This window comes from Gobius niger, assembly GCF_951799975.1.
Source record: "Gobius niger genome assembly, chromosome: 11".
Classification (NCBI taxonomy): domain Eukaryota; kingdom Metazoa; phylum Chordata; class Actinopteri; order Gobiiformes; family Gobiidae; genus Gobius; species Gobius niger.
In genome coordinates this window covers 8,148,766-8,160,914 of record NC_136862.1, presented here as the reverse complement: position 1 = coordinate 8,160,914, position 12,149 = coordinate 8,148,766, and the positions used below count along the sequence as shown (strand labels likewise).

The 12,149-nt window shown below is 41.4% G+C and overlaps 1 protein-coding gene across 1 annotated transcript in view; it reads right to left on the bottom strand.

Annotated features, from left to right (window-relative positions):
- The window catches only part of clmpa (CXADR like membrane protein a), a 358,126-nt gene that overhangs the window by 191,284 nt on the left and 154,693 nt on the right, over nucleotides 1–12,149 (bottom strand). Inside the window, exons 6-7 of the mRNA XM_079565669.1 lie at nucleotides 10,341–10,482; nucleotides 7,440–8,674 (exon numbers count right to left, since the gene is read on the bottom strand). Coding sequence (XP_079421795.1) covers nucleotides 8,263–8,674; nucleotides 10,341–10,482 — 554 coding nt within the window. The 3' untranslated portion in view covers nucleotides 7,440–8,262. The remainder of the gene's footprint in view (nucleotides 1–7,439; nucleotides 8,675–10,340; nucleotides 10,483–12,149) is intronic.

The window sequence follows — 12,149 nt, the reverse complement described above, 5'->3', positions numbered from 1 at the left end:
TCTATATTGTATAAGCTTTGAAAAAGAAATATGTATCTTATATTATATACGCTTTGACAAAGAAAAGACTCTTCCTTTAGTTTAGTATCTGTAACATGCATATAACCATCATTCCTCAGCTTTTTGTGATTATTTTTTACCAATCCATGGGTTTCAAGTAACGAAAAGGACCATAGGTATTGCAAACATAGCTGTTTTTGTATCTTTTAAATGATCAAATGCCCTCAAAATGGCTTCAGTAACAGGGAAAAAAAAAACTATGAACAGATAAATGGACAGTTTACAATGTACAAATTAAAATCTCATTTCAAATTTGACATGACTTTATGCAAAACAGGACAACAATAATGTCCTGTCACTCGCATCTGTTTCATTCACTCACACCTATAGCCTTATTTGGCTCAAGGATGCCAAAAAAGACAAGTATTTTGTTTAGGAAAGTCACACAAGTTTGGCATAAGAATTCGTCGGAACCTTGTGGGTAAAAAGAAAATCAATCTCAAAGTCTGCTTTAGCACCTGCTCCGGCTCCTAAACTACCTTCCATCAGCTACCCGGCCTCGCTCGGATGGATTTTAGCGGCATTATGGGAAATATGGGGGTTGTTTTTGGTAATCAGGAGGTCTCCCTTGGGGCCCGTCTTCCTATCTGTCTGCTGGAAATCCACAGAGGACGCCCGCCGCACAAATTGGCTGCTTTATCAAGCTAGAAGGCTCATGGCCCGTGACGCCGGCGATAAGTCAGTATTTCATATAGCCGCGTAATCCAAGACAAATCTGCCGCGCGAACCACATTCCGAACAACTTTCGGGCCGCGCGATAACCGGGATGTTCTGTCGGGCCGCCATGACACCTCTAATCCGTTTTCCGCCGGCCGATTGATCCAATTCGGAACTGAGAGCAAAAGAACAAGCTACATGTGCGCTGAGGGGAGCAACTCAGGACCTGTTCATTTATTATGGGAGTTTTGTGCAATGTGTCTCTCCAGAGGCAATGTTTTAGAATCAATTAGACCCGGATGGAATTTTCTTCGAAGAAATATCCAAAGTTGCTACTCCATAAATGTTGAACGCGGTCATTTATATCAACAACAACTCTTTTAAATTCTGCATATAACTATAGACGTTTTGGCAAATCAAACTTGTGCATATGCTGTTATCTTCTGACACTTGTTTGTTTGTTCATTGATCATTAATTATTTTTTATTTATTATGCATCAGCTTTATATAGCGCTTCTCTGGACACTCAAAGACGCTTTAGATTGCATTCTTCATTCACTTCATACTTGGTGGTGGTAAGGTATTATTGTAGCCACAGCTGCCCTGGGGTAGACTGACGGAAGCGAGGCAACCAGTCTGCGCCATTGCCCCCCCCAACCACCACCAACCACTCACTCACTCACTACATTCACCCAGGCTTCCTGGTGTTACCAAACGGTCTCCCATCCAAGTACTGACCAGGCCTTTCCCTGCTTAGCTTCCAAGGTCTGACGGGATCGGACAGAGCAACACATTTGTCACATTAAATCTGAATTTGCCAATGAAATTAATGAATATGATTGCACTGACTTTATATTGTTACTACTATTGATTATTATACATTCATTTCCACTAAGTTATTACACATGTATAATATATACTAATTTGAGTGTAATACTCAAACTTCTCTAAAATATAGTTTTAAGTTTTTCCCAGCCCGAAAGGGATGCAGGGTGGTTATTTTATACTCAATACTGCCACCTCAGGTCTTATGCGTAACTGCAGCTTCTATATTAAGCTTGTGCATGACGGCACTTCGGACCCAAATTAACAACTGTTTGAGTGACAGTGCAGGATTTTAGAGGCAGTTGTGGCGAATAGGTCTGAGCTCATTCTACACATTAGGACATTGCATTTTTAAACTCCGTATAGTCCCTTTTAATCCGATTTTTTTGTGTGCAAGTTTCCACAGAATTAGAACTATTGTCCTCCATAAAACATCTATATATATTTGTTTCAGCCTTGCAACCAAACTATATTCTTATTAACTTCAAAGCTGGTGCTACAAAGCTAAAGGATGATTATCGCCGGCGGCTACACAAATCTTTTTTCAATTATGATTTTGGTTGTTCGGGGATAAGTTCACCTTGTCTGTCTCTGACCTGCACATGTTTTGCTCATGTTTATTCAAGTCATGCCATCAATGTATCAATTTAGTGCCTATGGACGCGCTCCAGGCTTTCACGGGGCTGGGGGCGAGAGCAGAGGTCCGTGCTCCTCCACATCGATCGCCCTTAACCAAATGAGAATGTGAACCTTAGTGGGATTGGCATCGACGGACGTGCAGGACCGTTGCCAGCTCTGTGCCTCGCGACTCCTCCGGGGGAAAACACCCCCCTTTACCCTGTTTCACTCCCCGTAACAAAAGGAGTGACCTATTTCAGATGTATGTCGTATGAAATATGCAAAACGGGCAGAATTTATTAAGGTAAATAATCAGGACGCGTGGAAGGATTTGAGTTTGGGGCACGACTCGACGACGTTTGAATTAAATTTGTTCACTCTCTCGTTGTTTAAGAATAGAATAGAAATTAGGTATAGGAGCTTTACTTGGAAGATTATAGAAAGATTAAAGGTGCATTATGCAAATTTTGATGCGAAAACTTTCCAACCCATGGCCTCTATAACGCACCATGACAAATTGTATTCCTGTTTTTTAGGGTTTCTCGTAGGTTTTCTTGATGGAATGTATACGTGAACATGGATACAAGTCCATCAGCAGTGGAAACCTACAACAAAACAATTGGTCCTGGAGCATCCTAGAGGCCACCAGGATGGAAAGTAAAAGCACCATGTTAACCACACATACAGCCATTGTGTCACTGAAAGGTCAAATACGCACTGGTATTAACTTTTTTTCCTCGTAAAAAGTTACATAATGCACCTTTAAGGAACAGTATTTGAACAGCCACTGTATTTTTTATATTTGTTATCATCACAAACCTGCAAGAGCCAGATTAATATAACATGAACTACACCAGCATTGATTTAAATCTGGGATTGCTCCTGCTTAACCTCTTAACCATGCCTTCACCAAGTGCATTTTCTCTCCAATCTTCATATCAGCTTTACCCAAACCTAAAAGGTTCCCGCCTATAGGCCAGTGCAACGCCTCATTTGAAAGCTAAGACCTACAAAACTCATCTAGATGGAGCTTTTTCCTCGCATTCATCACTTTTTTGCCACATTTTCTGTTTTCTCTTTTGTGTTTTTTGTCGCTTTTTTGTCACACTTTTCATCGCTGTTTTGGTCTTATTTTTGTCACAATTTTTTCAAGAAGCTTATAGATTTGGGCTCGGTTCAGGTGGGGGTTAAGAGGTTAAATCGTTGGGTGAAAGGACAAACTTTTGGTGCAGCTTTTAGATCAAGTGAACCCTGTTTTCGTCAATCACAGCCACGTCGCAAAACAGCAAACCACAAACCTGTTCTGCGAGTTTGTATGTGTTGCTGAATTCGTTTTTGTTGGCGTTTTTTGCTGTTTTTTTGCGATAACACTCGTAGCTTTGTCATCGACCAAAGTCTCCAAACCCCATTCCCCGCACCACTGTCTATAGATTGAATCCTCTCTCTCCTCTCCAGAGAATCGCCGCACAGTTGCATTGACGCAACTTTGGCATTAACCGGGACAATGAGAAAACCCTACTGCCCTTGAACGAAGGTTGCGAGTGAACCCACCAGGCCGAACAATGCACCGCGCCGCCTTCGAGTGCCCTGGGACGGAGCGAGGTGAGTTGAAAGAGGAAAGCGGGATAAGAGCCAGATTAGGTTTTGAAGCGCGGTGGAATGCGATTGAAGATTGTGGTGTGGACGGCGGAAGCCCCTATGAAGGAGAAGATGCCACACTCAAGAAAACACTTCTTAAAGTGACATACATCTAGACTTTGTTTTTTAAATAATGAAGGCTTTATGGAGGATGGTGAAGAAGAGGTGATGAAGGAGCCTGTCCTGTGTCCGTGTGTCAGTTATGGCCGGTATGCGGCAGGTCAGTTATAAATGGCGCCCGGCCCGTGAACCTACATTAACTCTGATTAGTGTCATGTTCCTTATGGAGGGACATAAATATACTATTGTTCATACAGGACCTTCACGGTGGGCTTATATACAACCAAAGGCACTCCATACTGCTCATTACAGCTCATGAAGAAATCTCTTAAATGACTAGTTTTGACATACACATATGTTTAGCTTTTTACATTTTTATATTCATATTTAGAAGCGAAACAACGTGCCGTAATTATGTGTTACCGCACTTAAATTAGAATCTTGGGAAATAAAAGAAAAGAAGTCAAGCTACATAACTAAACAATCATCCGAATTGAAGTCGTGTTACCCACATTGCGTAATAGTGTAATAAAAAATACTGCAAGTTAAAACCAAGTGTTCAAAACTGAAGATGCACAACAATAATGGCATAAGAGGAAAAGAACAACAACAATGTAGTTTCCTAAATAGTCATAACATTACAGACCAATCCCACTTTGGCAAAACTGAAAAAAGAAAAAAAAGAGTCGGCAATCATGCAGTAAGTCCGAGACCGTGCGTCAGTCTGCGCGTGATCGATCAATTTCTTGGCATGAGATTGAGGAAAATTATTGCTACCAAATGAAATCCTATATGCTTCTTAATTCGCTTCACATTCATACAGTCTGACCTCGGAGGAAAGAAAAGAAGTGTAAACCGTCATAAAGTGGCACTTTCTCAGACAGGCTTAAACTTGAGCCTGCAACAATCTTCAGAATTACCCAGAATCCGGTTTGGTTTTGTAAAAGAAAACAATGTAGATACAATGAACACAGAAGCTAAGTCATGACCCCTTTGCTTTTAATCTCTTTCACATTGCTTTAATGTCATATTCTTTTCTTTACTTTGAACGCCTTTGTAGAACATTTAACCATGTATGTCTGTAGACAAGATTTAGTTGAAATGTGTGCATTCAAAACTCCAGTATAAACCTCGAAACAATGCCGATAAGTATCAAGCATGGAAGCAATTTGAGTACTGACATGATCAGATCAAGTCAAGGCATCTGGACTTTACTTATTATTCAGTTTGGGCAGCCTGAATTGTTGTATGTGGTTCATAATGACCACATTTTTTGTCGATATAACTCTTTCAGAACAAGGAAAGGTTCCATGACTTAGCTTGTTACTGTATGAACTCCTTCTCACCTCCTAAAAAGAGCCTTTGTCCTGCTTATTATTGCCTCATAACACACATACAGTAGATTGTGATTGTGTCGTCACACTCGTCACACTGTACTTTTAAAAATGTTAAATACTGAAGTTTCACACAAAGTTCTTGGACATTATTACAGCAGGGGTCTCCAACCTGTAGCTAACCAGGAGCTACGAGGCTCTTTCCAAGCTGCAGTTACAGTTTCTACATAAGCGCCAAAAGTTTCTGTGCGCTAAAAGATTAAGTAATGAGCGCTTCCAACACAATTTGCAAAAATAACAATAGGTAAAGAAGCCTATTATTAGCAATTTAAAGGAACAGGCCACCGGTTTTACATACTGAAATATGCTCTTACCTGAGCTTAGACGAGTTGATGTGTACCTGTCTGGTCGTTGAGCGTGCCCTCAGTCACGCAAAAAGACCAAAGATGTTGTTAGCATTTGGCCTCTCCTAGTATATTCCTATAGCTCCAAACGGGTTGAAGTTAAAAGCAACCATATGCTCTTCCATGGACACACAGACCAGACATGTACGTATCAACTCGTCTAAGCTCAAGTAAGAACATATCTCAGTATGTAAAAACGATGGCCTGTTCCTTTAAGTTCATATTCCTTATTTGCGATGAAATATGATCTCTATCTGGCCAAAGAAAAAGTCTCCACCTGGATTCGACTAACTGATCTGGGGTTGCTGCAGTTGGTCAGGTCTAGAATCCGCAATATGAGCCCAAATGATGAGATCAGCCGACTGCCTGAATTATTCTGAATGACCAGGTTATTCCATCAATGGATTTCTTCTTCCCTGGTGGCACGGGCATATTCCAAGATGACAATACCAGGCTTCGTCTGGCTCCAGATCTTAACCCCATGGAGAATCTTTGGACTGTGCTGGAGAAGGCTGTGGTCCCACTCTCCCATCGTCAACACAAGATCTTGCATTAGCTTACTGAAACAATGCCACATCTAATGCAGGGTGCAATCAAAGCTAAAGACCTCATGTACCTCTAAAGTAGCTTGCTGTCATTTTGAATTCATAAAAGCAGCTCTCGTGTTAGAAAAAGGTTTTCGACCCCTGCTGTATTTGCCTCTCGTGACCCAGCTAACATGGTTGTTCCACAGCCTCTTCTCACTCAAATCGTTTGGCTAATGTGACAGTAAGGATGTTGATGCCTGTAATGTTCACTTCATGGCATTCAATCCCGAACTCTGAATCCCTAAAGTGAGCGCGTGATGCCTCTATGGAATGGCTTCAACAGTGACTTCAGTGACTTTGGCAGAACTGTACACATGAACCATGAATGTGGTGGAGACAGCAGAGACAATGTAACCCATTAAAGTTTAGAATATGTCGTTTTTTTTTGTTTTTTTTTTACAATCAACGTCACTCATCCCATTGCAGTCAGTGGTGCGTCGCATCAAATCCCGGCCGGACTTTCGAAGAGTCCACGTGTCCTTAGTCATTAAAATGCAGTGTTATATGTTCCATTAACTGCTTTCATAGTAACACATCCATCGTCCCGCCATCTTGACAAAAGTTCGTCAAATCGTGAGGGCGTAGGAACCGATAATGTAATAATGACCAGCAACCTTTTATTGACTAATAACGGAATTATTTTTGGCTGATTTTAAATGCAATAAGCCAATAACATAATAACAAGCCAATATTGTAATAAACGATTGAGACAAAAATGCAAATAATGTGATAATTACTGTAAAATTGCCAGTGGTTTGAAGCATAATATTACATTTACTTAAGTACTGCACTGAAGTAGACTTTTTGAGGATCTGTGCTTTACTTGAGTAGTATTTTTGAGAACTTTCTATTTTAAAGCAGTACTAAGTAACTCATGCCCCTAGAGGCCATAAGCGCCACTGCAGGTGTCGTAGCATGTTGCGTTTTTTTACTTATTAATTGTCCGTGAGAGTAAACACTACGCTGACAGAAAAGACAAAGGGAGAGAGGGATATTGTACATCCAATTACACGATGGAGATACATTTTTTTTCACTCAAACTTGGCTGTAAATACTGTTTAAGTGGGGCTAGCCCATAGTTAGCTTTGCCCGTTAGCCTGTTAGCTTTTTCTCCGTGGTTCCATTAGTGTGTATTGGTGCTCCGACCCGGTCGCAGTCAAGTTGCAAGCATGGTTTTCTGGCCAGAGACACCAGGGGGAGATGAAAGACCCCCCAATCATCCCATTTGAAAGATACATATACACACTTTCTATAACAGGCTTCTAAGTAATATATACATTTCTCCATGTGTTTTGTACATCTCAAAACCCTAAAAATGCACAATCTATTAAACAGTAGGTGGCGCTGTTTGTCCCCGTCATGTTGCCGTACAGGATTTTTGGAGAAGCAAAGTCATTTTTCCTGACATTTATTTTTTATTTTCTACTTTGAAAACTCAAGTATTTTCTACAGAGCAAATACTTCAGTACTTTCACTTTAGTAATAATTTGACAGGCAAACTTCTACTTGTATTGAAGCGATATTTGACCAGTAGTATCTATACTTTTACTCAAGTGATGAAACCACGTATACTTTGACCACCACTGGCCATATTAACGGACATCAATGCCAATTTAGTTTATGTTATATTACCTTCAGTTCATATTTCAGTTTATAAGGAGACAATTGACAGTTTCAGATGTGTAATGTCTAAAATTCAAAAAGCACTTCTCTGCCATTCATAAAAGCCATTTCACACAAACTGCTCAAAACTGTCAAAAACGTATTAATTCCAATACATGCTGTCATTTTGATATAAATGATCTCATTCTTGGTTTACATTTTTGACTCAACAATTTCACTACATTATTGGCATTGCATTACAGACTTTACATTTAAAATTGGTCAAAAATTCTTACATTATTGGTTGTTATGTTATTGGCCATTATTACATTATCACTTCCTACAGAAGGGAAAAAAAGAATATAATATGCAAGATTATAATTGAGAAGATTGTCCCAACGTTGAACTGTTTACATGGAGTAGAGCTGGTTGCCGTGTCCTGAGCCTTGTGGGTAAAAGAGGGCGAGGTCTACCTCCCTACACAGTCTGGAAGGCCTTGCTCTGGGCGGGGATCATGACCGGAGTGGCCCCCATGCGAGCCAGGTTGGCGGGGCTGAGTTTGGGCGGTGGGCTGGGCTTGGAGTTGGAGGTGGTGGTGGAGGAGGAGGTCGGCGTGGCGCGGGGTTCGGGCGTCTTGTGCGTGTGTGAAGAGTACCCGGTCTGGGAGGGGGAGAGGGAGTACCCCGGGGGGGACTGGGTGTAGCCGGGGGCCTGGGAGCAGTTCTCTCTGAGGGCGGCCACGGCGGGCACGCAGGCTCGCTGCGGGCGCGGGGGCATGTTGTGGACCATGGACTGGGTGGAGGAGGTGCCCGAGCGAGAGCTGCCCGAGCGGGACGAGGAGAGGGAGTTGGGCTTCACCAGTTTGGCCTTCGGGGCCTCCGCGTCCTCCCTGGAAAACATGGAAGACACTGAATAAAATGCTACATTAATATTTCAGATTCATGTTTGGATCGTGAGGATAAGAGTTCCATCCATCCATTTTCGGTAACACTTTATTCAACACTACCCTTGATACATTGTACCTGCCACATTTAGTACAGTGTAATGTTCTATGCAACAATGTGTAATAACATGTACCTATGTGCTACATACACAATGGAATAATATGTATTTGTACTTCGCAGGTACATAATGTAATAAGACCCAAACTCTAACCCTGACCTTAAGCCCTAACCATAAGGGTCTTATGTCTTACATTATGTACCTCCAAAGTACTAATACACATTATTCCATTGTGTATGAACCACATAGGTACAAGTTATAACAGATTGTTACAGAGCAGATTACATTGTACTAACTTTAGTTAAGCACAATGTATAAAGGTACCTGTTTTGGACCTGTTTGCCCTGGGAGACCCTACCATGTGCATGAACAACAGAGCTCCCAGGATCATTCAGCTGCACAAACCTCTTCTCCACGTTAAGGTGGCGCATCGAGGCGGGGTAAGAGTTTAAGATTTTTCCAAAGACTAATTACACTACAGGTGACACTAAACTAAAGCTGTGAGGATTTAATTAAGAACAAGAGACTTACATATTATTATGGCGCTGACAAAGCTCTGGTCATTGAAAACACTTCTACACAAAGTGATAATTGTTTTTTTTCCCCAATGGCACTTATCTATTTTTTGCAAATTAACTCTGCTTGTTTATTGCGAGCTGATTGTAACCATAGCATATGGCAAAAGACAATAAATCATGTCATGAACAACTTTATTTATAGAATCATGCCATAACTGCAAAAATGAGTAAACATCACGTCGTCCGCTAAATTAATATTTGATTTGAACATGTTTACATCATATCTGGGGACATAGTCATGTTTATGAAATATTTACAAATAAATCCTGCCTACCCTTTTAATATTGCATTACATGGATATAGAAGGATTAATTTGCATTTACCGTGATTTTTATTACACTTATCTTGAAAGTCATTTATCACATAGTATTAGGGCTTTTGGGAATTATCTTTGGGCTCCACAGCACAGGTATATTTTATTTAATATCTTCAATAATGTATGAATGAAAACAGGAAAAAAAATATTCATCTCAGAGCAAACTGGAATTATCATTAAAACTACAACAAAAACATGGCAGGTGTGTACTGTAGTTCACAAGAGAACTATTATCACATGGGTCAAACTCATAAAGGAAAAAGGACAGTCCTGCAAATTATGGGCCAATAAACAAACATACACAAAATCAAGGATCAGTTTTATTTCATTTTCTGGAAACTTCTTGCCATCTAGATAAACCCTGCTGCTCTTCCGGCTTTTGACATCTCAGTTTGGTACACAGTGAACTGACAAACTGCAGCTGTCTGCCAGTGAGAGGCGAGGGCCTTTGGAGGAACCATGAACTCTGGCTTTGCCTCCCTATAGATAGCAGTATAGGTGCAGGAGCTATTGCACAAATGTATAAAAAGTCAGAAAGCAATGTTTTAGATGTTCATTATGTATGCAGAGGAGAAGTTTCCCTGTCTTCGTTCCTTCTGCTTAACCACGCGCTAAGAGACAGTTTGCAGACCGTCGATAGGGTTTTGGCAGGGCCGTACCTGATCTCATTGGGCGTCTCCTCCTCTTCGTACTTCTTCATCTCCTTTTTGCGGAACACCAGCCAAATGATGAGGATGATGAGGAGCACGCCAAAGGACACGCCCACCACGGCACCGGCGACCACACCCATTCCTCTCACATCTGCAGGGACAACACACTGCACATCAGCTCGGACAATGTAGAGAAGTGACGAAAATAAGCTTGAAATAATGTGAACACTGAGGGTCCTGAATAGTTGCATTGACAGTGTTTTATCATTTTTATTACTGTTTGTGCCAGTGGTGCCAGTCTTCTTCCACCCTCTGAAGCGCCTGGGCACGGCTTGGTTGCGTTTTGGGAATAGTTGTGCTCCGTCTCGGTGAGGGTAGAAAAATCTATACCTTCCTTCCTTTGGGGTTTACAATACAATGAGCATTGGTTCTTGCAATAATAATAGTTTTTCTTCCCATATTTCTGTCTTAGCACAGGGGGGAATATGAGTGGCAGCAAGTCAGATTTAATGCTTTAATTTATGCCATTTTAAAGGTGCACTATGCAACTTTTGAGTTAATATTAGTGTGTATTTGACCGTTCAGTGACCCAGTGGCTGTATGGGTGGCTACGTAGCTTAGCGCCTTTACTTTCCGTCCCAGTGTCTTCTATGATGCTTCAGGATCATATTTGTTTCAGTTTTTCTTGTAGGTTTTTATATACGTAGATTGTACATGCATATGTATATTGTATATCCCCCCCTGGAACCGCCACCGTAATGTGGTGGAGGGGTTTGAGCACCCGAATAATCCTGGGAGCTATGTTGTCGGGGGCTTCGTGCCCCTGGTAGGGTCTCTCATGGCAAACCTCTCTCTATCTGACCCGTCACCTAGGACCTGTTTGCCATGAGAGAGCTCCACACCCATTAGAGCTCCCAGGATCATTCGGGTGCTCAAACCCCTCCACCACGTTAAGGTGGCGATCAAGGAGGGGGCACTTTTAATTCCTGTACATGACTGTGTGGCCTTACAGATTTTGTTCACTACCTTTAATTCCTGCACAAAATATCTGTAATGCCACAAACGCAAAAAATCTCATTCATTTGTAAATCTCATAGTTTAGAAGTTTAGAAGAAAAATGTGTGTAAGTTACAGACATTTTCAGCAAAACCTATTGCTGTTATTTTCAATGACATTGTATGTAAAAAGTCATGCAATGTTAAATTTAATGCTTTTTAAGACATTATACACCTAATCATTCAACAACTTTTAAATCCATCACATGACTTACTTGTGCCCATTTAACACACAATCCAGCACCTTATATCAACAGCTCTGTCCTCACATCACCTGTGTTTGCAAACTAGCTCCACGGGCCTTTGCCACCTCCCGCTTGGCGATGCCACGGCCTGAGTCATTTGGCGCCTGTAGGAGGCTCTGATTGATCGGGCAGCGGTTCGATAAAGGGAACATCGGATTGAGTTGTGCGGCTCCCGTTCGCTGCTCTGTCCACGATGTCATTAATAACACGCTCCTTATCCCGTCACATGTTCAACTGTCCACAGGTGAAATCCTATGTTATCAGCCCAGTCACAACCTGGAAGTGTGTCCCGCATTAGCGCTGATAATTGACTATCGATGGAAATTGAAAGCGGCGTAATTGGTGGCAAAGGGTAATGTCATCGAATGGATTTGAACTTCTTTTTTTTTTTTGTTCGTGAACGAATTAAGGCCAGCGCAAGATCAAAGGCTGCATCTTTCTTTCAACAAACATTCAAAGTGGGAATTAGTAAAGTAGAAAATCTTAGTTGTGGACTGAAAATAAGAGTTTATAAGCAC